The sequence below is a fragment of the Ochotona curzoniae genome, unplaced genomic scaffold (assembly GCF_017591425.1).
Source record: "Ochotona curzoniae isolate NIBS_2020 unplaced genomic scaffold, NIBS_Ocur_1.0 scaffold_4701, whole genome shotgun sequence".
NCBI classification, from domain to species: Eukaryota; Metazoa; Chordata; class Mammalia; order Lagomorpha; family Ochotonidae; genus Ochotona; species Ochotona curzoniae.
The window spans coordinates 50,063,185-50,089,033 of NW_024467122.1; the positions used below are offsets into that span (position 1 = coordinate 50,063,185).

A 25,849-nucleotide genomic window follows, 5' to 3' on the forward strand; every position below is an offset into this window, starting at 1 on the left:
CAGGAGAGGTTGGTGACTAGATATCCTAGCTGGTTCCCTTGTTCTACAGGACCCTGAGAGGCAGTGTGTGAAAGGCCCAGCACAGTGCTTAGGACCCAAGAACAGCCAGGTTGCATTCTTGCTCCTTCTGGCCTTCTAGTAAATATACACTGGTCACTGTATGGGCAGATGGTGCAGCATGGTTTAGCATCACGTGAACCACAGATGCACCTGGCTGCAGCTCCCTTGGAACTCTCAGAAAAGGCATCCCCTTCAGCCACATGCCCCGTACGGCTACATCATTGTGTAAATGAGATGGAGCCTTCACTTCCTCCAAGCTACCAGAGCCCTGGGCCTGTTGCACTGAGAGGTGGTCACCTGAGCCATTGGATTCCGGAGACTATGGGTTCTGCATTAGCCAGAAGGGGGCAAGGATGGCTGGATGACCCTGCCGTGGCCAGAAGCAGTCATTGTGCTCAGCTAGGGGTGGGAGTAAGGATGGCCAGGCCTCCCCTGGGGAGTTGCCTGGCAGCTTAACATCCTGAGACTCCCACCAAGGTGTCCTGGACTGCCTGCTCCAGGCCCAGATCACAGCCCTCTTGTGTCCTGCCTTAAGCACTGAACAGGATACCCCAGTCTCTTAGAACCACTGCATTGCTTCCTGCCACCCTCTCTCTGGGTCCAGCCCTGAGCACACCCTGAGCACCCCCATGCCCCGACCTCTCCTGCTGCAGGCGGATCTCCTCCCGCAGGGCTCTGTGCTGCCTCAGCAGTCGCTGGGCTGAGGCCTCGTCTGCCAATTCCTCCTTGCAGCGTAGCTGAGCCTGCATGCTCTCCGCCCTCAGCAGCAGCTGTCGGCTCTCCTGCAGGAAGTTCTGTCGTGCGCCAACCTCAGCCTGGCCCCGGGCCTGTTGGGCCAGTTGCCCCTGCACTTGCTTCAGCAGCCTCTGCAGTACCTCCGTCACTTCCTGGTTCTCCTTCAGCCTGGGAGACAGGTCCCATGGCATGGTCAGTGGTCAGCCCAGGGCTGGGTCCCCAGGTGTATGTCTCTGCCAGGGGAAGGTGACGATGACCCCGAGGGCCACCCCTGTCCTTGAGCTAGGGGAATTCTGGACATGTGGTTCCTCTTTCCATGAGCATTTTCTCACTCTTCTGGTCTACCTCTGCCCAGGTCCTTGTCCACACATCCACCATTCTCAGTGTATCTTGGGTCTGCTCCCTTCCTCCCTGCATGACCTGCCCCAACCTCTGTCTTCACTGCTTCCTGGGGCACCAATACCAGGCTGCATGTGAGCCAGACCTGGTGGCCATGCTCTGCAAGTGGTGAACCCTCCTCTCCAGCCCTGGGAGCTCCTGCTGGGCCCGCTGCAGGGCATGACAGTTGTCCTCTGGGCTGCCAGCCTCCACTTGTAGCATCAAGCCTTGCAACTGGACTTGTAGAGGCCCGAGCTCCTGCAGGAAGCTGTGCACTTCCATGCCATGTGCCAATTCCCAGTCCTTCTCCTTCTTCAGGGACTCCAGCTGCTCCCACCTGGGCAGAGGGTACAGGGATTTCTTGGTGACAGGGGCCTCACAAAGGGAACAAAGCAGCTGGCCGGGCTCTCCCTGCTCCTTCCTCCATGGCTTGGTCATGTCCAGCCTCTCTTGGCTCTGCAGGCCAGCCAGACCCTCCCACTCATGCTCACCTCTGGCTCAGATCTTCCTGACGTTGCTGGATCTGAGTGGAGTTCTCAGGCCAGCTCTGCATCAGGCGTTGAGCCAAGCAGTTGAGCTCAGCACGGGGGCCCTTACCCACAGCCAGAACCGTGAGCAAGTTCTAGGGGACAGGAGAACCCAGGGCTCAGGGTGGGAGCGTCTTCCCTTCCTCCCACAGGCCCGCTGTTCCCAAGGTGCTTAGAGGCTTGCCTCTGCAAGACCCAGGAGGGCTAGGTGGCCTGGGGCTGAAGATGCCCTTGTGTCATATCATAGAACCTGTACTCCACACCCCAGCTCCAGCTCATTCCTCCAGCTCCTGCTATGGCGACCCTGGGAGGCAGGGGTGATATGCAAGTGACTGGTCCCTGCCACCTGCGTGGGAGACTCAGGTTGCATTCCTGTTTCAGTATGGCCCAGCACCAGCTGCTGCAGGCACATGGGGAGTGAACCGGCAGATGGAGCTCTCTTTCTCTCTCTCCCTCTCTCTCTCTTTCCTTCTGCCTCATACATAAAAAACCTTGAGGTCAGTCCCCTCCTGCCCGCCTCCCCCACATGGGGCCACAGTGTACCTTGTATTTGAGCTGTGTGGCTTCCCAGTTGTGGGCCTGGAGTTGTAGTGTGGACAACATGGCCACTTGCTTGTCCAGCCAGGCCTGGTGTTCCCCACACGAGCTGTAGAAGCTAAACAGGGCCACCGCCTCCTCCAGCCGGGCCCTGCGGCGCTGACGGGAGGCAGGAGGGGCTGGGTAAATGGCAGTGCCTCCCCCAGAGCGCTGAGAGCAGGTCCAACCAGGGCGCTCTTACCATTGCACCTCTTCCTACTCTCGTGCCATCCTCTTGGCACCCAGCAAAGAGCAGGCAAGAGTCTGTGCTTGCTTGGTCTTGCCAACCCCAGTGAAACACACGCTCTGGGGTTGGAGCTTGGCTTTGCCCAGCTGGGTCCCACCACCCCTGACCCCTATACTCCAGGCAGTGTGGCCTTTGATTCCTCCCCCAATCTCCCTCCTGTCCTAGCTTGGATTCTGGGGGCTCCAGGATTTGCATGCCCTCTGCTGTTTGCTCAAGTCTCAGCTTGAATTCTTGGGTCTTCCCTAACTCTGAGCCTGACCTGGGCTCCCCTCTCATGGGCTCATTTGCCTCACTTAACAGTTTGCCTGATATCTGCTGGCTGTGACAGAAGCTCCCCAAGGGCAGGGAGAAGGCCAGTCACTGGAGTTGAGTCCCAGGAGCCAGGGAGGTGCCTGTTGACCATTTCTCCAACAGACAGCGTTACCTCTGCCAGGGCCCTCAGGTCCTCATAGTCTTGGCTCAAGTGGTCCTGTGTCTGCAGTATGGTATTGGGGTCCAAGTGGAGGTCAGACTTGGCTGGGAGAGCTGTCTTCCAGGTAGCCCTGGGGTCAGGGTGGCAGGAAGCCTCCCCCAGCAGGTTCAGGGCAGGTGCCACCTGTGCAGACAAAGGACAGTGTGTCCACAGCTGCCCACCCCCTGGCAGTGGAAGCCTTGGCTGGGTGCTTTTGGCAGCTCTACCTGGGGCTCCTGCTCCATGACATAGCCGATGGGCACCTTGTCCTGGCAGCCTTCCTTGTTCCCCAGCATCCAGGTGTCCAGGGCCCGTCCCGGGAGCCAGGTGAAACATGTCCCTGTGGGAACATGGGCTCTGAACGCCACTCATCAGTGGGGACAGGAAGGGGGATCACATGGTGCCTCCCCAGGTCGAGCCCTGCACCAGCTAGAAGGACCAGGGCTGGGCCATCCCCCTGGGAGCTTCCGGTTCTCTGAGGACTACAGGCTCTGAGAGCCAGAGTAGGCAGGATGCTAACCAGAGATGTCCACAGACAAGCAGGTAAGTTGCAAAGCCAACAGAACAGGTGCCCAGGGCAAGGTGACCTGTGATTCTTGGAACAGTTACAAGGACAACATGGGGGCTCCAGGCTCCCTGCCAGAGGAGAAGCATTTGCAGAGGGATGGGGCAGGTGGCTATGGGTAGCTGAGAGAAGCTGAAAAGACAGGAGGCCTCTGGTGTAGGGGGCGGAGCCTCTGTCACTGGACAGAGGACAGAGGGCCGCTGCAGCTGAGGCTATTCAGGCACAGAAAAGAACCAGGAAGGAGAGTGTGGGTGAAGACCAGAGGCAGCAGCAGGATGAAGTGGGGAATTTCCTGCTGCACAAGGCCCAGCTGACTCTCTCCCCTATACTTTCGCCCCATGGCTGGAGCCTCTCCCCAGGACAGCCCAGTCTACGTCCGGGTAACACTAAGCTCCTCCTTCTACACAGCTCCCATTTGGGCTCCCCTGGAGATACACACAGAATACTTGGCTCCTTCGTTTGGCCCAGCTTGTTACAGCTGTCATTTGGGGTTCTGATCTTGCATCTCTATTGGCAAAGTGCCCTGAGACCTGAGGCATGAACGCTGGTTACCTGGCACTGTGATGGTTTTGGGGCTATCTTGGGGCATCCCGATCATATACCCAGCAACCCCTCTCCAGCCATCAGAGGTTTCTTCCTGCATGGGGAGAAGAGACCTTGTTGAGTTGACAAAGTGGCTCCCTATCCCCCAGCTAAGGGGAACCTCTGCACTCCACATCATGGCCAGTACCAGTTGGGGAGCAGAGGACAGAGGAGAAGGACATGGCACCTCAAATTCACTCTCTGAAAGCATAAGCTCCAACTGGAGAAGCAGGCTGCATAGGACACAAGCAGGGTCCAAGACACAGTGCTTCCTTAGGGGTGGGCAGAGCAGGGTCTAGGACACAGTGCTTCCTTAGGGATGCAGATTGGAGTTGGAGCAGTCAAGACTACAAGGGTTATCCACATGGGCTGTCAGCACTGTGAGCAGGGAATTAACTTGATGTGCCACCTGGCTGGCCCCATGCGAGCGCATTCCTAAACACTGGGAACTCAGGGATGGCGTGGTTCTGCAGGTTCAGTCTCCACTTGCCACATGTGCACTCCCATTACAGAGCGTGGTTTTAGTCCTGGCTACTTTACATTTCCCATCAAACTTCCTGGGCACATGAAGGCACAGGTGGTGGCCATGGGAGGCACCTGGGAGGCACAGGTGATGGTCATGTGCTTGGGTCTCTGCTATCCTTGTGGGAGACCTGGGTGGAGCGCCTAGCTCCTGGCTTCAGCCTGGCCTGTTGGAGAGGGGGCATTTGGGAGAGTGAACCAGCAGATAGAAAAACCTCTATCTCTCCTTCTATGACTCTGACTTTAAAAGTAATCAAATATTAAACACAATAAAATAAAAACCGGGGATCAAGGAACTGAGAGAGGGGCTTTTGACCCCACAGGGGATGAGCTGGAAATAAGCCCAAAGGAATAAGGAGAAGCATCACCCAGGCTTCGTGGGGCACTTGAGGGGGACTATGCTGCAGGAACCTGCTTAGCACTCCTCAACTGCGAGGCAGAGGGAGCCCAGGTGTTTCTGGAGGTTTTTGACTTGTGCGGGGACCCAAGAGCCAGGTGAGACGCGGCTGCATACTGAGAAAGCATGCAAACGTCCACGGGGAAGCCCCAGAGACCCTTCCACTTGTGCCCTCTCTGGGGCCTATTGGCGAGGCAGCTGGTACCCTCCCTGTCCCTGCTCCCACCGTGTGTGGCGCCCGGGCCGCGGCCGCCCGCGCCTGCTCTTCCAGCTGTTGCAGCTCGGCTGCGAAGGCGTGCACGGAGCGCTCCAGCTGCAGGTGGCGCCGCAGCAAGCCGTCGGCGGCCGCCTGGTCTTCCCCGCAGAATGCGCTCTCTACCGCCAACCGCTGCTCCCGGAGCCATGCCGCCGCCTCCACAGCGTCCGCCAAGTACTGCGGGGCGGGGAGGGACGAGGGCGGTGCTGAATGGGACCCGGGACATGGAGCCTCACCCGCAGCTTCCCTCCTCCCTACCTGAGCCGCCAGCAAGGCCGCCTGCAGCCGCGCGCCCTGCCGGGAGCACCGGGCCCGCAGCAGCTGCACCGAGCCCTGCACCGCCTCTGCTCGTTCCCGGGGGTCCAGCTGCATTGGAGGCCCGCGGGCAGCGAGGTCGCGTCCTCGCTGCACTAGATCCGAGCATATGGCTTGGTGGTGGCGGAGAGCGGCTTCCAGGGCCTGATGGAGGGGATGGAAAAGGGAAGCGACTGGGGCCGGAGAGCAGCGTGGCGTGCTGGAGGCAAGGATGGGGGAGCGCGAGGGGAGCAGGCAGGCACCTTGTGTTTCCGAATGGCACTTGCGATCCGGAGGGGATCCCGGCCCAGGGCCTCGATGTCCCCCTGCCGCCCGTGCTCCTCCAGCCAGACCTCCTCTTCCTCACAGTCGCGCAAGAACTGGGCTCGCTGCAGGGTCTGCTTCAGCAGTACCCGCCTGAGGGACAGATAGCGAGAGCCACTGAGGGTCCTGGGGCATGAAGTGTGGGGGAGGGCCAGCCACACCAGGGTCAGGCTTTCCCCTTAGTTCATTTCCCTGGTGAGATAGAGAGGCCTGGGGCTAACGGATGATTTGGGCAAGGGCTACCTGCTGGAGGAGGTAGGATTAGGGGTAACTTACCGGGCCCTGACAACAGACATGAGGCTCTCCTGGAGCTGTGCCAGTGCCCTGGCCTTGGCCTGTAAAGTTTCTACTCCGTCGCCCAGGGAGGGATCCAGCCTTGTGGTCCGGTACACCAGATGGCTCACTTGGGCTCCCAGTTCTTCCCCCTGGGCTTCTAGCAGTTCTTGCCTCTGCAGCAACTCCATGACCTCAGCCAGCTGCTGCCCGCAGGCCTGGGAGCTGGCTGACACCTAGGCAGAGTTGAGAGTCATTGTTGTCCTTGTGGGCACTGGCACTGGGGAAAGTGCCTGCTCCTCTATGTTCCCCGGAGGGCGGCTGCTCCAGCGCCCACCTGCAGCTCCTGCAGCTGGTCCAAGGTGGCCTCCACCTCCCGCAGCAGGCTCAGGACGGTCTGTGTGCCCACCACCTGCCTCCTCTGCCTGTGTACAGCCTGGACAAGGCCCTGCCAGCGCCGGGTGATCTCCTGTTGCCTGGAAGACACAGGATGCCGGAATTGCTTCAAGTTCCTCCCAGGGTGTGTCTGCCCCCTGTCTGGAGAGTGTGTGTGTGGTTGTGAACATCCTGGCAGAGTGATGTATCCTGCCCCCTGGGCCCTGGAAGGAAAGCCAGAAGGAGGGACTGGTAGGTTCAGGCTACCAGCCCCCCTCACCCTTCTTCCCAGTTCCCATCTGTCCTTCCAGAGACCCAGAGTAAAATCTTGGTACTGCAGTTGCTCACCCTGACATCTAATCTGTCTGCAAATCCTGCTGGCTACTTTCACAGTGTTACCTGGAATCCCTCCTCTTCCCTCCCTCCCGCTCCCCTCCCAGATTATTGCTGTGGCTTTGTTACTGATTGTTCTTCTGCCCCTGGATCTGTTCCCAAGAGGCAGCGAATGAGCATCACAAAACAGCAATCACATGCTGTCACTCCTCAAGCCCTCCCCGATTCTCCATTTTTCTGTGAGTAAACACCAAGTCTTGGTTCAGGGAGTTGGTCTGTTTGTAAGCCACAGGTTGGTTTGTCGGCATCGCAGGTTGAGCTCCCAAGGCATGTACCCTGGGAGGCAGCAGTGACGGCGCCAGGGACTAGGACCCTTCTACCACCTGGGAGACTGCCTAGCTTTGGCTTGGCTCATTTAGCTCCAATCTTGGCTTCTCTGTCGTTTTTCAAACTTGCCAGGCCTGTGCCCATTGTGGGGCATTATCCTCACCATGGCCCCAGCTAAGACCCTCTGCCCTCTGCAGCTGTATGGCTGGCCCCTCTCTTCTCTCCAGATTCGGTGCAAAAGTCAATTTTCCAGAGAGTCTCCTCTGTCATCTAGTCTTTACCTGCTCCTCTCCCTCATCTTGGCCTCTCATAGTCCCCATCCTGATTTATTACTTAAAGTGTTTGTTTCTTTTCATCTATTTGAAATGCAGTCACAAAGAAAGAAAAAGGAGAGAGAGAGACAGAGAGGGAGAGAGAGATCTTTCAGTTGCTGGTTTATTCCCCCAAATGCCCATAAATAGCCTGGGCTGGCCCAGGCTGAAGCCAGGAGCTCCAACCTGAACTTCAACACAGATGGCAGAGACCCAAGCCCCTGAGCCATCACCTGCCTCTTAGGTAGGGTAGCCTGGATTGTGTTTTTTCAGGCACCAAGCTAGATGGAATTAGAGCAGCCAGGACTTAACTGGCATTGGGATAGGAGATGCAGGCAAGCAGGGGCTATGGTGCCTACCTCTTCTCTTCTGTTTTTTTTTTTCCTCCTCACATGCTCTATTTTTCTTATTTCTCTTTTTTTCCAAGGAGTGGGTAAGCTTCATTAAGGAAATTTTGTGTACCCTCTTTCCTGCTAACTCTCCAGCACCAAGGACAAAGCATAGAACGTAACAGGAGCTCAATAAACATCTGTTTAGTGGGTGAATTATCAAGTGGGCTACCTACAAAGAACAATGCTTCATCCAGAAAGATGGTGGCAGCATCCTACGCTCCAGTGGGAGATAAAGAAAACCTTGAACCCATACACCACCCGTGTTTTCCATAGTCAGGACTGGGGGTGCAGGAGGAAGGCCTTGGCCTGTGGTGAGGATGGTTTCCAGGCCTTGGGCTCACCTGTGGACCACATCTGCCAAGGAGGAGTACTGCTCCTGCCGGAGGACATCTGTGAGCTCTGCCAGGGCCTGGAAGCGCCCTTCCTGGGCCAGGATGTCAGCCTCCAGCATACCCAACCTCTGGGTGGCCACCTCCACTGTGGCTGGGCTGGCCAGTGGCACTCCAGCCTGCTCCAGTGCCTGTTCCGCCTCCTGCAGAAAGCTCTCCCTCAGGGCCGCCTTGTGCTGGAAGTGCCGGGCCAGCATGTCCAGACGCTCCAGCCGCAGGAGCCTCTGCTGCAAGGCCTGGCTCCCAGCAGCCTCGGCTCTCTCTAGCCCAGCCCAGCGCCAGGCCAGATCTGCAGTGGCCAGGCCCTCAGGGGGCATGAAGGGTCTGCGGTTCTGGGCCCGAAGTGTTGTCTGCAGCTGGAAGAGTAGAGCCTCCAGGGCCCCTCGCTGCTGCAGCCGAGGTGGCTTCTCCTGGCTGCGGAAGGAGGCAAAGGTTGCCAGGTGCTGTCGCAGGGCAGGCAGCGAGTCTGGCAGCTCAGGTGCCTCCAGCTGTTCCTGCTGCTGGATGATCCAGCACAGCAGGTCAGTTGCCTGCTGCTCATACCGGATCTGCAATGCCTCTGTCTCCTGGAGCTGGAGCAGGACCTGGGTGGGGGAGGAAGGGGCACAGGGCGGACAGCAGCTCCAGGCAGGTCCTTTTGGTCACTGGGTGCCAGCTGGATTTGCCCTGATGGGCAGTATCCCTGTTCCTCAGAAAGGATGCACTAAAGGGGTGAGGGGTAGTCAGTCCCTAGAGAAGGAGATGTGCTTCCATTGCTCACTCAGACCCGGGAGTGTGGGGACCACTTGTCCCTGCCATCCTTCCTCTCAGGCTACCCCATTTGGCCTCACTCCTTTGCTCCCCGCCCTTGGCCAAGGCACTCACCCTGCCCATAGTCCTCCCAGGTCATAGCCTCTGCCATCATTCCCAAAGAGTAAGGGAGCCCCCCAGGAGCATGGAGCCTGCAGAGCCCCCCTCAGCAGTGCCTGTTGTAGGTGCCTGTTTTTGCAGTTCCTGGCCCTGTAAGCCTTTTCATCCCATTAGGAACTTAGCAACTTGCGAGCAAAGCAGTGAGGTGGGGGGCAGTGAGGAGGAGCCACTGCTAGGCATGGAGGCCAGTGCTGGGCCAGGCTCTGTAGTTATGCCCTCCTGGATACCTGTAGCATTGTCTCCTTCATATGCCAAGTGGAACACAGGGAAGCTAGGTCGTGTGGCTAGGAAGGGGCAGGTTCTACCTTGGACTGTCTGGCCTGGGAGCCCCTTTCTACTCCTGCCTGTCCCCAAGGCTGTACCACTTAGGGTTGGTTGGCCTTGCCTGGCCACTAACCTTGGTGAGCCTCCTGTAGACAGTGTGGCCACGTTGCAGGTGGGAGAAGTGATGGTGGTAGAGAGAGACATATGTCATGATGGAGCACTCATCTGGCTGTGGGCCTGCCACATCCTCAGGGTCCAGCAGCTGCGTGATGCCTAGTTCACACTCAGCCACATGAAACACCAGGGTGAGGTTGTGCAGTGGATGGTCTGGGCGCAATGAGTGGTAGTCCAGCAGGTCTGGCCTGGACAGACAGAGGGAAGACATGGGCTGAAGGTACGGCTTTGGGTGAAGTAAACTCCAGTTAGCACTTAGTAGACACCCTGGCTGAGGGGACAGGACCCTAGAGTGGGGGAGGGTTGAGAAAGAGAGCAGGATTAATCCTACACTGGGTTTGGGGTTGAGAAGACAGTTCCAAGAGCAAGTGCTTCTGGGGAGAAGAGTGAGAAAAAAACCAGGGCACAGATGGTGGGGAAGGGGTGGGCAAAGGCAGATGCTGCTGGCTGCATGGCATTTCCTAGGGAAGACTGTGGGGCTGATGTAGCCCAAGGGCTCTGTTCCACTCGCCCTCCTCCCCCAGGTTGCTCACAAGTGAGCGTGGATGAGGGCCCCAAAGGCCAGCCCATCATTCCAGCTGCGGGAGAAGTCAGTGATGTGCACGTTGGCGTAGGCAGCTGTCTTCCGTTGGCACCACAACAGCAGGGCTTCCTTAGCAGACAGCAGGGCTGCACTGGCTCCAAACTCCTCCTGGCAGGACGGGGCAGCAGGGTCAGTGTGTGGGGTCAGGGACTGAGGGTGGACAGCTGAGCCTGCAGGCTGGAGGTGCCTCATCCTCACGCACTGCAGCACGGCGATTCCCACATCCCACACCCTCCTCCACCCCAGTGCCTCTGATCTTAACCCCACTTCATCTGGCAAGGGTGAGGAAGGAGTAGACCCAGAGGAATCAGCCATGGGCCCAGGCCCTCTGCCCTTTGCCCAGCAGCTGGTGACCCTGACAGTAACAGTTGCTGACCCTGATCCCGCCCCATGGGCAAAGCACTGTTAATCAACCTCAGGCATCGTGGAACATGGGTGCCCTCCCTGCACCCCCTCTCTCCAGCCCTGCATTAGACCTGGCCACAGCCATGGCACTGCTAGGCAGGCACTGTCAGTATACCTGCCATAGGTTACGGAGCAGACGTAGGAAGAATAGGAAGACAATGAGCAGAGGGGCTGGCCTGGACCCAGCAACCTTGAACTCAGCCCCTGACCTTCCATGCTTCATGTCCAACCTCTGGGACTGCCTTGGGCTGAGAAATGACTCTGCCAGCTCTGGGTTCAGTCCCTGCCACCCTGCCCCATTCCCCAGGGAGGATTCTCCATCTCTCTTCCCCTTGCAGGCTTCCTTCCTTCCTCCGTGTTTCCAGGCTGTGTCCCTCCTGCTGTCCCCTCCGTCCCTCCCTGCAGACCATCAAAGTCAGCAAGGAGAACCTGCTGTTCCAAAGAATGAGGGCTGCAGGAGGCAGCTGGCACTGGCTCCTGGGCCTGGGAGCTGACAGCAGCCATTAGGAAGGGCTCAAGGCCAACTGGCAACTCATTCATTCTTTCTTTCCCTGAACAGCAGCCCTGGGGCACAGGCAGACACGGCCCTGCTCCTGGGACTCAGGTGACACTTTGAGTTTCAAGGGACCCCATTGCACTTGTGTCCTCGGGGCACAGGCAGACATGGCCCTGCTCCTGGGGCTCAGGTGACACCTTGAGTTTCAAGGAAGCCCATTGCACTTGTGTCCTCCTGGCTGTCCTAACATCCTGGGATGGGGTTTTAGGAGGCATCTGGGGAATATGAAAATCAGCCAATGTGTAGGCCTCGTGTTAACATGCTTTCGGATCCAGGTATGGGAAAAGACAGGGAACACAAGAGAACCCTATTTTGGTCTGCAGGGCCCTAGGGGCTCTGTCAGCTGCCTCCACCAGCAGGTTGTGGAGTGAACAAGGGAAGTGACATGAAGGGGTGAGAGTGAGCACTGGGCTGTCAGTCCCACCCCTCCCCTGGGCTCCAGCCAGGTCTGAGCCCCCATCCTGGTCCTGGCTTCCACACAGGACATTTCTCTGATGCCCATGGTGAGAACTGAACATGAATCTGTAGAAGGCCAGGCTCTGCTGCTCTGTCCCCAGGGGTCCCAGGTGAGGCCAGGGCTGTGGAGGGGTAGGGTGGAGGTGGGGTAGAGGAGACACACCCGGCCCAGGGAGATGTGGGCGATCTGGAAACGCAGGATGATGACCCAGAGGAGTCCCAGGACAAGAGTCTGATCTCCGTCCACGATGTTCTCCGGCCCGATGAGGGGTACCGACACCTGTGGGGACAACAGCCTGGGCTGGGTGTGGACCCTCATGCCAGAGAGGGTGCAGAGGGACTGGAAGGCCCAGGTAGAGAAATCCTGGTTGCAGGATTGGTGGGGGAGCAGTGGGAATCACACAAACAAGGCTCGGCTGGGGAGGAGCTGGTTTTCCTGGTTTTCCAGATGTGGTGGTGGCAGAGAACCTGGCCATGCTCAGCAGGCCAGCTGTGGCAGACAGAAATGCAGGGTCATGGCCGTCCTTAAGAGGCAGAAGATCATAAATACCCACCTCCAGCTCCCGGCACCTCAGGGGGAACTGGGCCCTGCTCCCCCCTGAATCTAGGTCTCCCCCAGATGCTCAGTGCTTCCTATATATCGACTCAAATGTTGCTCTCTCAATGAGGCCTCTGCCCAATCATCTTATTACAAGCAGAACCAGAGAGGTGGTGTTGTAGTGGGGTGTCCTGGCTGTTCCAATTTTGAGCCAGTTTCTTGGCAGATGGGAGGTCCAAGTGCTTGGGCTCCTGCCACTCATGTGGCTTTGGCTTCATACAGTCCTGGCCATAGCAGCCATTTGGATAATGAACCATAGGTGGAATTTTACTCTCTACCTCTCTATCTTACAAATAAATAAATACAATCTTTAAAAAAAATGGGAACCCAAGGACTATGCCCCCCCTTCTCTGCTGGGGACCTTGGTTTTATGCTTATCTTACAAAGTGTCTGGTCATGGCAGGTTAATATTGAGGAGATATTAAGGGATGGGGGAAGGGAGGAGGCTCCCATAGGACCTGTAGGGCATCCGGTTTGGGCTACCTGACAGCCCTGAGGGCAGCAGGGCAGCCAAAGGAGGCAAATCCCTCGGGGTACTTGCTGTTTCTCTGGGTGGTCTCAAAAGGGGTCCACCCTGTACATTCCTCCTCTCTCTCACATGGGGGTCCCTGCTGCCACCTCTGCAGTATGGAGACGGGCATCTGGGTGGTGTGGGGGAGGGAAACTTGAGTCTCCTAACATCCCTATATTATAGCATCACGATGGCGGCTTGAACTTGGCCATGAGGGGAGGGATACAGCTGTGGCTGTAAGCCAATTCTGCATATTAGAGCTGCTATTGCCCCTGGAGAGGTGGTTGTTAGAAGTGGCCAGCACAGTGCTGGACTGGGTTTAGCCATGCCTTCTGTGTAAGTCCCAGGCTGCCTGAGGTCAGGCTCAAGGCGCAACACTGGAGCAGAATGCCTGATGCATACTCAGCTCCCAGAACAAAGCTTCTGTCAGGGGTGGCTCAGCCTGGCCCCAGAACAGTCACCTCCAGGCTTCAGCACTGGAGGCCATGAGTCCCTGGTCTATACCACTCCTGTCCCCTTGGCACCAGTGATGGCTGCACTGCTTTCCAACCCTGGCCTTGAGACCTGGGAGTGCCCCACCTGCGTTCAGTGACCATCTCTTTGGCTTGCTGCCTCCTTCCCGGCTGCCTGGCTCAGGGTCCAGGCTAGGGCATTTCCTCCAGGCTTGGCTGGGAAAGGATTTTAGAAAGAAACAGGAGACACTGAGGTGTCTCCAGCCCAGAGTCCTGCGGTTCTTTCAATGGCACTGCCAATCCCCATCAATGGTGACCATTCTGGGATAGACCTACTGGGTGCTAAGTCAGGAGTGCCATGCAATGAGAGAGCCCTGCTTCCCACTGTCCTCCCAAATCCAAGTCCGGCCCCAGGTCCTGGGCTCTACCCAGGAGAGCCGCTGCTGCAGTCCAGCCTGTCCAGGCTGCCCAGCCCATGGCCTAGAGCCCACCTTAGCCCTGAGGAAGGCCAGAGCCCGGTTGTTGTTCTCCAGGTAGTGCACACGCAGGCGGCCCCGGCTTGGCGGCGGGAGGGCTTCCCCAGAAATGAGCTCCAGCAGCCTTAGGAGGTAGGTGCCAGTGGCCAGATCAGCATACAGGTTCTGGATCTGGATGCCCACCTGAGGTGGGATGGGAGGATAGGCAAGGTTCAGAGTCAGGCCAGGTTTGTCCCCCGCCCCCAACCTCCTTCCAAGTCCTAGGACCTGGGAGATGCAGGGAGGAAGGAGCCTGGTGTGGCAGCCCAACTCACCCGGGCATGCCGGAAGATGTTATTGATCCACTTGGTGAAGGTCTTCTCCTGCATCTGTGTGTGCCGTGCCTGCAGCTGGCGGACGAGGCCCATCTCATACTCGGAGGCCATGACCACATCTGCAGAGGCCAGGACCTGGAGCTCAGGGGCTGGACCTCCTGTAACAGGTGCCCTAAGACCCTGAGGAGTTGCATGGTGTCAGGGGCAGGAGGAAGTAGCCCTTTGTCCCCAAAGGGGATCCTAGAGATATTGGGAATACTGGTAACCCTTCTGCCTGGGGGCCCTGCTTGGCTTGTGACTTGAGACCTGCCTATCTAGGGCTAGTACACTGCACTTGAACTGCCCGGGGCACCTGTGCTCCACCCCTCCCCTGAATCATGTTTGTCATGAGCCCTGCTGCTAGACTCTCGCCACAGGGACTGGCTGCTGCTGCTTGGGCTTACCAGGGCAGATGGGATGGCTCACCTGGGTGACGGCAGGTCCTGGGGATGAGGCCCTGGTGGCTGAAGAGTAGACAGCAAGGGCTGGGCAAGGAATGATTCAGCAAGAGCGGCTGCGGCTGGCGCTGAGGCCACATCACAGCCCCCGGAGCCGCCGTTCTGGGGTGACTGCACACAAGCAGCATTGTCCTCCCACCTGCTGCTGGGCGTGGCCCAGACTGGGAGGAGGTGGCTCAGGAATGCTCAGGCCCTGCAGCTAGAAGGTTCTCTTCCTTCTCCCACCTTAGCCCACTGCTGTGACACCCGAGGGTCCTGCTGCGGGATGCAGAGGCCCCAGGATGGCCTTGTGGATTCTGGTGGGAGCATCATGGTGGAGCACAGTCTGGGTTGGGTGGGCTAGTCTGGGATGGCCTCTGCACCCCACAGGAAACTCTATGTGTGTGTCCTCAGGTTGGGGATGGGAGGAGGCGCTGGCAATGCTCTATACCCACCCTGGGAACAGTGTACACAGGCACTTGTCACACTCTGGGTGGGCTTGGTTTTCTGAGCCTTGGTAGTGCTGGCCTGATGAGCAAGGATGCCCTTGAGCCCACGAGGTGGCTGTTCCTAGGCAGGTGTGTGTGTGTGGGGGGGACCAGGGGTAGCCAAGACAGAAAGGTGTCACGTTGTGTTTCCAGGGTCCCAGGAAACTGGCTGTGGGCAATGCCTGGGTTTGGGTATGCACAGGGGACCAACGGGCTCTTGACCCTCCCTCCAAGGCCACCTGTGTGCCGGTGGGAAAGCTAGTCTAGAGGTATCACAGTAGTCTCTTGCTAGATTCAGGCCTGTAGGCTCTGGCGTGGGCTGTATGATATAAGTCACACATGGGGCAGCCTGGGTCTCTGCAAGCAGAGTCCACATTCCCTGGGGCTGTCACTGGTGGCCACAATGATGAGAGCTGGGCTGGGGATGAATTGCACTTGGACTTCAGTTGGGGCCTGAGGCAGGGAGGGAGGGGTGGTGCTGAAGGGGGCAGGACCCCAGGGTGTGCCTAAGAGGAGCTCCCCCACCTAGCTCCACTGTCCGTCCACGAAGGTTCCCCCACCCCTGGCTGGCTTTCGGGCACTTCACATGACCGAGAGGTTTCCTCATCTACAGAACTGCATGCAGCCCTCCCCAGGGGCTGATGCCACGGTGCCTCCCAGCACTGCACCTGTCCTGCCTCCTACCACGGCTGTAGCGAGTCCATTGTCTATGTGGCCGGGGTACGACTAAGGGAGTTCTGTTTAATTCAGATCCAGGGAACTGGCTAGAAGTAGGCCTCACAGGAAGAAGGAATCTGACCACCAAGCCTAATTACCCAGGCCCTCCAGCTCACTAACCAGGCTCCCGGGACGGGGCTGGGAGCTGTACTCTTCCCTGTTTCCGTCATCCTCCCTTAAAACCCTGCTTTGGTCAGGAAATCCTTCCTGACCTCCTTCGCCCAGACAAAAGTGAGCCATATCCCTTGGCCCATGCACCTCATGCGACTCTTGAGCACCAGGGGCCAGCCAAGTTGCGTGGTGTTCCCCACACAGAGGTGGTTGCTCACACAGATGCTGGGTGGGGCTGGGCGACTGCCTTTTCTATTCCCTAACTCAGACACAATCAAAGCCTCTGCATGTTTGTTGTGGACCTGTCCCTCCCTGGCTGTGGCTCAACCAACCCCGAGATGAGAGCTCAGTCAAAGTAAGCTGCGCTGCAAGTAACTGCACCTGATAGTTGAACTGGTGTGAACACTAAAAAGGAAACATATTGGCTTGTGTTGACTAGAAAAAAAATAGTTTGGAAAAGAAAAACAAACATTTAGCAGTAATGGGACTTCAGGTGAAGTTTGCTCCAGCAGCCAAACCAGAGGGAGCCAGGCCTGGGTTCCCTCCTGCCCACAACAGCTCCTCTTTTAATGCCATTGACACTGATGCATCAAAACGTTCACTTCTTTGCACTCAATATGCCCCAGGAGTTGGAACAGACATCTGTGGGGCCTGGCTTCTAGTGCTAGAATTACCTACAGGTGTTTTTGAACCAATGCATGGTGGTGTGGGAGGGGGGGGATGCACTCGCTCTGAGAAGTGGGCTGAGGTCTGCTGTGGCTTAGAGGGTGGGATGAGAGGAGTACTCTCTAGCCAAATTCCAGGTCCAAATCCCTGACAGGGTAAGTGGGTGCTGGCAGGAAAGACCCAGGTGTCTACTCCACGTGATGGACACTGGCAAGGCCAGAAGCAGGTAACCAGGGCCCACCCTGGCACAACCGTGCTTGCAGCTGTAGGGTCCCACCTTTTGGCTGGGAAAAGGTCCAGGAGGCAGGCCCACACCCCCCAGTGCCTCCAGGCTTAGCGCCCTCCAGCAGCCCCTCCTGTCTTGGCTCTCAGCCATCACTACAGCCTATTCCATTCCTGGATTTTTTGCTGTCCCCCTTTCCCCCATGGGGTAGAACCAGCCTCCCTGATGGAGGTCAATCAGAAGCAGCAAGCTCTGATTCAGCCCCTCTGCTTCACTAGGAAATGCACGCCCAGGGCCCACAGACGACGGGACTCAATGCTTGAAAACCAGAGTCAACAGGAGGCAGGAGGGTGGGGATTTTCTTATAAGTTTATTGATCAGTTGCCTGTGGGATTTTTTCTTTGACACTTCTAAATAGGATTATAAAAAAGAAAAGAGTGGAAGCATGTGTGTTAATTGCACCGGTTAATTGCCACGCAACCCGACACTCTGCCATCAGGACCCGTGTCTGAGTGTTCAGTGGTTCTTGGTCCTGGAATTGTCCTTCTGCTCCAATCTAAATCTGGGGGGTGAGGGTGGGGCAGGCAACTGTAGCAGGCCCTCCCATCTGCATGGCAGCTTGTCTGTGTCCCTAGTGTCACTCTGGGCACCAAGGGATGCCTATGGAAAGGGGCTCGGCAGAGAACTGAGGCCAGCACTGGACACACCAAGTCCCAGGAAGTGAGCAGCTGTCCCCCCAAGGTTGTGGCTGGGTTGGTTGTGTCTGTGGCAGGGCGACACAGGAAATACCAGTCAATTGGAAGGACAGGTTTCTGTATAGATGGCTTCTGTATAGATGACCTTGCCAGCGGCCTCATAGCTGGCAGGATGACCCCAAAACAGTAAGGGCTGCACAGTGTAAACAGAGGTCCAGAGATGGTGGCGTCAAGGACAGAACTGGATATTTCTGGAGCCCAGGGGTCTTCCACTCTGTCTCCTGTAGGGCCGCCCCTCCTGGGAGGGCAATCACAGGGCGAGTGACTTGATGATAGAGACCAGGATATGAAGTGGCCACGTCTGGGCTCTAATTTTCCCCCAGGAACATCCCTGGGTCCCAGCAGGGAATGCTGTTTGAGACAAGTCTTCCCAGGCAGAAGCAGCACATGGCAGGCCTGCTGGGCAGCCTGACGCTGGCCGTCTCTACCTGTGTACCCATGCATCACCTTAGCACACATACATCCATATGACACAGGCATGTGTGTCCACCTGCACTCCACTGGGACAGATGGACCAATGTAAAGAAGCAAGGTTATTCTGAACAGGAGGACAGAGGCAGGGCAGCCATGAGCTCTTGGACACAAGACTCCCAGCCTGCCCTTGCAGCCTAAAAATGGGCTTCATGCACTCCAGAAGTCCTGGACTTGCCTGGCAGGACAGGAATTGCAAACTGCTTCCCCCATGAGTCTACTGAAAAGTGCTAAGCCTGCAAACCACATGAGGCACTTGCTGTTCTCACAACACGGTTATGCAAGAAGGCAAGCTGGGGGAGCTAGGGGTGGGGGTGGCATTGGAGCAAGCACTTGCCTCAGACCATGTCTGGAATTGAGGTCACCAGAAAAGTAGTTATGAGGTTTGGGGAAGGCTCAGAGGAGTGGTGGTGTTTTCCAGGGCCAGTGAGCTCCTGGCACGTGCCACTCCCTGCTCCTCTGGCCCTCTCTCTTATTGCATAAATAATGTGGTAGGCACCTGTGGTCCCCTGAGGCAGGTGAGTGAAGGGGTGGTCCTGAGAGGTCTGTAGGGGGACTCAGCCATCACTCCACAGCCAGGCTGCAGGGATGAGGAGGGCACGAGTGGGACAGCCTGCAGCTGGGAGGCTTCATAATAAAGATTCCCTTTCATTTCTGTATAAAGGCTTTTATCTTGTAAGGAAAACAAACCACAAATCCCCCATATTTACTAAAAATGCGTTTTCTACCAGGACAGCAGGGAACTGCAGCAGAGCGATCCCTCCATCTCCAGCCACCTTGGTGTCCACAGGGCCGAGGACAGCAAGTGTACTCAGCCTGGGGACACCGAGTGTTGGGGGCCACCCTGCTGGATGACCAGGATTCCTCCTCCTGCTCTTGCTGCAGGGTGGGTCCTACTTCCTGCACTTGCCAGCCAGGCAAGCTGAGCCTCAGATCTCACTGGGATCCCAAGTGCAATCGAGAACTCTTGCCAAGGGCCAAGGGGAGAGTCCTCCCCAAACACAGCTCTGTAGGGAGAGCCTGGGAGGATGGGTGGGGGTAGGGGACAGTGGCAGAAGGTGGGCGGAGGTGCCCTGCTAGCATGGCCTAGGTGCCCTTCAGCCCAGGTGCAGCCTCTGGCCATGCCAGGGGCCTCTGCCACCTTCTCTTTGGTAGTCTGGAGATAGCAGGACTTCCCTGCTGTTTTTCTCACTACCCTGCCACATGGCAAACCCAATAAATATGATAGCTGAGGCCCCCCACCCCCTGCCAATGACGAGCTGTCCCTGAAGCCCCACAGGTGTGGCCAGCCCCAGCTCCCTCCCCGCCACTGGTCCCTGACTCCACGTTTCTCCAGGACTCTGGGTCGTCTTTGGGCAATTTTGCTTCCTTCTTTACCCTCCGGTCTCTGCTCCCTCTACTGAGTTCATGGCAAGTCAGGGAGTTTCAGAGGGGAGAGGATCTCTGCCTGGCTTCCTCATTCTACATGTGGGGAGACTAGAACACAGAGAGAAAGCATTGTGTGTCCCTGGGCAAAGTCAGTGGCAGAGCAGGCCTCACGCCTGGCAACCCTCACCCACCCATTCCCATCCCACACCGCCCTCCCCTGCTGTACACTCTCCCTCCTGTTCTTCAGTCGGCCTTGGGCAGGGACTTCCTGTGTGAGGGGGGCACAAGGTGTGGTGGCAGGATGCTGGGCAGCTCATAGCCGTCGAGTTTGATCTTGATGAGGTGCTTGGCCAGCGCGAACTCCTCCTCGTCCAGCATGCCATCACAGTCGCAGTCAGCCAGCTTCCAGATCTTGCCCAAGACGCTGTTGGGTAGCTTGGAGGTCACCATCTCCTTCTTGGCATTGACGCCTGTGATCTTGCCATTGATGGGCGACAGGGTGTAGAAGAGCTCATCATACACGGGTTTGTCCTTGGCCACCACCCATTCCTCCTCGTCAGCACCCTCCTTGGCACCTTCGCCATAGCCCTGGTTGAAGGGGCCCTCGGCGGTGCCGTCGAAAGCACCACCTTGCACCATCTGTGTGGGCGCGCTCGTCTCCTCCTGGCTGATGAGGCTCATCAGAGATGAGATCTTGTTGCTCAGCATGTTGTCCACTGCCTCAATCAGCTTGGGCTTCAGCGAGTGGAACTTGGTGAAGTCGTAGTTCTCCAGCTGTTCCTGTGGTGGGTGGAGGGGACAGACCACAGACTGGGTGACTTGGCACTCTCTCTTTGGGAAGAGGGGCTCCTGGGAGGTGGGGGTGGCTCTCCCAGCACCCCCAGTTACTCTGGCGGATGAGATGGATTTCTAATCTAAAGTAGTGATCTCTGCAGGTGGCCATGTGAGTGACAATGGCCCCTTGGCTGAGAAATGCCTCTTTTGCTCGGCTCCAGGAAATCAGTTTGAATTTTTGCAAGTCATTGTGACACACTTCAGTTGACTGATGCTTAACAATCCTAGGAGTGTGTGGGGGGCAGTCAGGGCAAGTGAGCCTGTTTATGAGAGCCACATCAAGACTGAGTCTGTATTTCCTGAGACTATGTTTTTATTTCATGTTAATTTTTTTTTAAAGATTTATTTTTATTGGAAAGGCAGATATACAGAGAGGAGAAGAGGAAGAGAGGAAGATCCGTCCGATGATTCACTCCCCAAGCGACCCCAACGGCTGGAGCTAAGCCAATCCGAAGCCAGGAGCCTATTCCAACTCTCCCATGTGGGTGCAGGGTCCCAAGGCTTTGGGCTGTCCTTGACAGCTCTCCCAGGCCACAAGCAGGGAGCTGGATGGGAAGCGGGCCACCGGGATTAGAACCAGTGCTCATATGGTATCCTGGTGGTTTCAAGCTGAGGACTTTAGCTGTTATGCTATCGCGGTGGGCCCTATTTCATGTTAATTCGGATTGACACATCAAGACACACGTTTCTGTGCTACAATGTGATGTTTTGCTTTAAGAATATATTTGCAATGATCAAATCAGAGAGATGGACCTGTCCATCACTTCAAACATTTAGCATTTCTTTGTGGCAGGGACATTGAAATCCTCTCTTCTAGTTGCTTTGAAATACACAACACATTATTGTGAACTGGGGTTGCCTAGCTGTGCAACGCAGCACCAGAACTCGCTCCACCTGTGGCTGGCACTGCAGACCCAGCCTTGCCTATCTCGGGTCTCTGGAGGTACTCATGCACACTGGGACCCTCCCTTCACCCATCCATCCATCGGTCCCTCCTTCATCCACTTGTCAATCCACTCCCACCCTGTCCATCCTTGGAATCATCCATCTATCCATCCATCCATCCATCCATCCATCCATCCATCCATCCATCCATTGGTCTACCCACCCACCTGTGCATCTTCCCACCCAACATTTACTGGTCACTTGTCACGATCTGGACCCCGTTCTGAGACCAGGGGAGAGAAAACTGTGAATAAAAAACAGTCCAAGTCCCAGCTCTGAGCGAACGTGTGTGGTAAAGGTAGAACAACACTCCAGCTGTTGAGTTGCTGTCTGTTTTGAAAAGGATCAAAGTAGCAGACACATGCTGCTAGGAGGGATGTGCAGAGCAAGTGGGAGAGAGGAAGGCAGGTGTTCCTCGCAGCAGTTGGGGGAATATCCTCTGGGAGCTGGTTTGAGCTCCTCAGCCACCCGAGGACTCCCAGGGACCCTTGCCCATCCCTACACGGGGAGAGAGAGGACAAATTCACTGCTAGCCACAAACTCCCAGGTCCTGGGTGATGAGTCATGCAAAACTTTAAAGAGGCCTGGAGAAACATCACCCATAGGACTTTCACAAACAAAAGCAAAAAACGGTTAATGTGTGGCAGCTTTTGTGGGGCCTCTCAGTGAAGTACGTCTCTATAGGCAACTTTTTTTTCTTAAATCAGATATTCAGAGAGGAGGAAAGACAGAAAGGAATGTCTTCCATTCATTGATTTACTCCCTAAGTGGCCACAACAGCTGGAGCTGAGCCAATCTGATGCCAGGAGCCAGGAGCCAGGAGCCTCTTCTGGGTCTCCCACACAGGTGTAGGGTCCCAAGGCTCTGGGCTGTCCTCGACTGCTTTCCCAGGCCACAAGCAGGGAGCTGGATGAGAAGCAGGGCTACTGGGATTAGAACCACTGCCCATATGGGATCCCAGCGCATTCAAGGCGAGGACTTTAGCCTCTAGGCTATTGTGCAGGGCTCTATGTGCAACTTCTGAAGGGCACAGAGAGGGCGTCTGTGTGCAATAGCCACACCTGACTATTTTGGGCAGAAGCAATATGACAACTACTAGAGGGAAAAAAGGCATGACCATACTTTTATTATAAGATAGCGAGGAAGAACTGATGAGCAAATACAAAAATATTAGATAGTTAATAACTCTCACCCATCAAGAATCATGCCTAACATGTTTAGGAGTGCATTTCTAGCCATTTTTACACACACAAACACTTGTGCATGTGAAGTAAAATAACATTATACTGTTCAACAGCCTGTTTTTAAGAGATAGATGTATCATATCTATATTAACTTTTATGATTTATTATTATTAAAATGTACAATTCATTGAATGTGTTTATTTGAAACAGAGCGAGGGAGAGAGATATTGAGCTTCTGACTACTGGTTCACTTTCCAAATGCTCACAACAGCTGGGGCCACAGCGGCCCCACGACGGGCAGTCTTCCAGGTCTCCCATGTGGGGGACATCACCTGCTGCCTCCCAGGGCTGCACACAGGCAGGAGGCTGGAGTGTGGAGTGAAGCCTGGACTTGAACCCAGGACTCCACTATGGGATGAAGGTGTCCCAGACAGTGTCTTCTCTGCTATACCAATCCCATGTCCTAGGACCTGGTTATTGATAGTAATACTGAACCTGATGACTTGGCCCAGTGGAGAATTATAATTACAACTTGTGGATGCAGGGCAGGCAACAGGTGCTGGCAGGGGACAGAGCTGACACTTCTCTGGGGTAGGGCTCTGACACCCTTCCCAGGAAGCAAACCTGGTGCCATCTGAGTGGGGTGGCACCCAGACATGGTCTCCGCATATACAGAGCAGTGAGGGCCCTAAATGGTGCCCCCATCCTCCCAGGCAGACGAATTAACCCCACCATGAGCACCACACAATGGTGCCAGCACCATGAGTTCCTGCTGCCAACCTCTGCCATGGGGACTGAAAGCATCTTATACCAAAATCCCGGTGCTGCCTGCAGTGTCCTGGGTGCATGGACATCTGCCCGAATGCCCCATGAGTGGGCCAGGGCCCTGGGTGTGCGCACACACACATAGCCTTGCAGTCTGGCTGAAGAGATGCAAAAAGGTTTAGCCTGCCCAGATCTTTTTCAGTCTGCCGTGGGGGCTCCCATGGCAAAGCTCCGGAAAACTGGGGATGGGAAAAGGCTACAAAGGGGGTGGACAGGAAGCAGCAACTCTTCCTGCCCCGAGGGGGGCATACAGAAAATAAACCCTGCACTCCTGTCACTGTGGGCCCCACAGACCTGGCTGGGGCGTCAGGCCCTCAGCAGCCCTGCCCATTGAGCAGGGTGCATCCCTACCAAATACTTCCTACTGAGATGAGTGCAGTGACACACTGCAGTAATGGGCAGACAGACTGGGTAACAGCAGCCATACAGCTGCTGCCAGAAAGGTGACCAGAAAGGCTTCCAGCCCCTTGAGCAAGCAGGGAAGGCTCTGGCGCCCCCTGCTGCTGGAAATGCCCACAGCAGCCACAGCCAGGACATTCCCCGGCCAGTGGGAGGACTCTGAGGGGACGCCGGAGCCCAGCATTCCTCCTGGTCTGGAGTGCTGAAACATCTGGGCTCAGCTGTATTGCTTGTTCCTACATGTGTGGCCTGGCCCCTGCCCTAGCACCAGAGAGGCACCTTCAAAATCCAATCGGGCTTTAGGCTACCCTGACAAGCTCAGTTACGGGAACAGGAAGCTCTCTTGTGATCCTGACATGGTCCAAGATGCAGTGATGTGAGGCTGAGTGCTCGTGTCACCCAACATGTTCCACTCAGTGTACTCAGGGACACCTGTTACCTGCATGACCCTGCAAAGCCCCCCGAGTGCTGGCAATGAGCTGCAAGTGTCCCGAGTCGGTACCCTTCTCTAGGAGGAGTCTCCTTCCAGCTTCCAGGCCATTGCTCCAAACACTCCAGGTCTAAGACCTCTGTGCAGGGACAGCCATTGTGGCACACTGAGCCAAGCTATTGCTTGCAGTGCCAGCATCCCACATGTAACACTGGTTTGAGCCCTGGCCACTCCACTTCTGGTCTAGCTCCCGGCTAACAGGCCTGGGAAAGCAATGGAAGATGGCCCAAGTGCTTGGAGCCCTGTCACTTATGTGCAAGACCCAGATGGAGCTCCAAGTTCCTGGCTTCAACACAGACCAGCCTGGGCTGTTGTAGTCATTTGGGAAATGAACCAGCAAATGGAAAATCTCTCTCCTTCTCTGTCGCTCTCACCTATTTATATAAATAAATAAATAGATGCCCTGTGCAATTAGGGAAGGGCTAGAACCTGCCAAACACCCATTCCTGGTGTCTGCTCTGGCACAGGCATACACAGACGGACGCATTTACCCCACATGCATTAAGTAAGCACCTGTTACATCCTAGATGCCGTGGATATGGCTGTGAACAGGACATGGGTCACTGACTGTGTGGAGCTACAGACTTGTGAGAGTGGGCTGAGAGAATCCAGACAGGACATAATTTGATGAGTCATGCTGCAGCAGCACAACATGCATGTGGGAGCCCCACAACAGCTGCCGCACCAGCTGCAGACCAGCCAGGGTAGTGCAGAGCCCTCACTCCCAGGTCCCCTGGTGTCAGTGGCAGACCGGGCCCCCAAGGGAGCTCAGCAAAGACTCCGACCCTGGCCATGTCCTTGGCACTGCTGTGATATGAACGTCTTCCTAACTTTCATTGAAGTCAGGATGCTGAGTTCCTTCCTGCCAAATCTGACAAGTGGAGACAGCTTGGTCCTGGGGTGCAGGGCATAGCCCAAGGGTGTGAATGGGGAACTGACTTAGGGGGCCCTCAATATGCCACCTGCTGATCTTCAAGTGTAGGGATTACCTGTTTCACTACTGGAAGTCAAGAGGTGCTTCTGTCTTCAGTTTCAGCAAACACCACGCATAGAGAGGCAGCAGTAGAAGCCACCCTGGGGTCAGCAATCTATCAAGGCGATGCCTCCCTTCCTAGCCAGCTGATCCCCCCTACCCCTGCATCCTCCCACTCCCTGCACCCCCACCCCTGGCCACCATCCTGCATCTGGCCATGCCTGCTCGGTTGCCCTTGCCAACCACACTCCAACTTCAGGGCTAAAAGTCGCTGTGGCCAGGGTAGTCAGCACACAGGTGGGTTCTATCTGGCCTCTGGAGTACTTTTTGAAGTTTTGAGCCCAAATCTGAAAATTGTGAGCTTTTTTTCCTCTTTTAAATTAAATAAGTTTATGTTTTAATTCATTTTGCATCACTTAAAAAAAAAACTTAAAAGGCTGCAAGATAGATAGTAACAGACAGGAATCTCTGGTTTACTCCCCAAGTGCCCTTAATAGCCAGAGCTGGGCCCAGTCAAGGTCAGGAGCCTGGAACTCAATCCAGGTCTCCCATGTGAGTGGCAGAAACTGGGTGCTTGAGCCATTATTTGCTGCCAACCTGGGGCACATTAGCAGGAAGCTGGAACTTGGAGTGGAGCCAGGTTCAAGGCCAGGTGGTTTGCACCTGGGATGCAGATGTTTCTTAGGCAGCATCATAACCCCAAGCCAGGTGCTTTACGCACAACCCCAGATGTTCAGCTTCTTGGTGTTTCCACAGAATAGTGGCCTGGACAGGACTGCCCTGAAGGTGGGGCATGTTCTCTTTCATCTCCTCCACTGTGGGCCTCCGACAAGTCCTCAGTCCACCCTTTTGTAGAGACATAGTTCTTGGAACTCACATCTCCATCCAATGTGGGAAATCAGAAGAAAGCCA

The 25,849-nt window shown here is 56.2% G+C and overlaps 2 protein-coding genes across 2 annotated transcripts in view; both read right to left on the bottom strand.

Annotated features, from left to right (window-relative positions):
• Positions 1 to 14,159, bottom strand: part of LOC121148385 (spectrin beta chain, non-erythrocytic 5-like) — a 39,301-nt gene extending 25,142 nt beyond the window's left edge. Inside the window, exons 1-16 of the mRNA XM_040968440.1 lie at positions 14,013 to 14,159; positions 13,714 to 13,881; positions 11,825 to 11,941; positions 10,195 to 10,352; positions 9,621 to 9,849; positions 8,267 to 8,898; positions 6,525 to 6,663; positions 6,191 to 6,423; positions 5,854 to 6,007; positions 5,555 to 5,755; positions 5,267 to 5,473; positions 2,948 to 3,367; positions 2,244 to 2,396; positions 1,665 to 1,795; positions 1,280 to 1,510; positions 700 to 963 (exon numbers count right to left, since the gene is read on the bottom strand). Of these exons, the coding sequence (XP_040824374.1) occupies positions 700 to 963; positions 1,280 to 1,510; positions 1,665 to 1,795; positions 2,244 to 2,396; positions 2,948 to 3,367; positions 5,267 to 5,473; positions 5,555 to 5,755; positions 5,854 to 6,007; positions 6,191 to 6,423; positions 6,525 to 6,663; positions 8,267 to 8,898; positions 9,621 to 9,849; positions 10,195 to 10,352; positions 11,825 to 11,941; positions 13,714 to 13,881; positions 14,013 to 14,123 (3,548 nt within the window). The 5' untranslated portion in view covers positions 14,124 to 14,159. The remainder of the gene's footprint in view (positions 1 to 699; positions 964 to 1,279; positions 1,511 to 1,664; positions 1,796 to 2,243; positions 2,397 to 2,947; positions 3,368 to 5,266; positions 5,474 to 5,554; positions 5,756 to 5,853; positions 6,008 to 6,190; positions 6,424 to 6,524; positions 6,664 to 8,266; positions 8,899 to 9,620; positions 9,850 to 10,194; positions 10,353 to 11,824; positions 11,942 to 13,713; positions 13,882 to 14,012) is intronic.
• Positions 14,160 to 17,044: 2,885 nt separating this feature from the next.
• Positions 17,045 to 25,849, bottom strand: part of EHD4 (EH domain containing 4) — a 71,877-nt gene continuing 63,072 nt past the window's right edge. Inside the window, exon 6 of the mRNA XM_040969988.1 lies at positions 17,045 to 20,067. Coding sequence (XP_040825922.1) covers positions 19,531 to 20,067 — 537 coding nt within the window. The 3' untranslated portion in view covers positions 17,045 to 19,530. The remainder of the gene's footprint in view (positions 20,068 to 25,849) is intronic.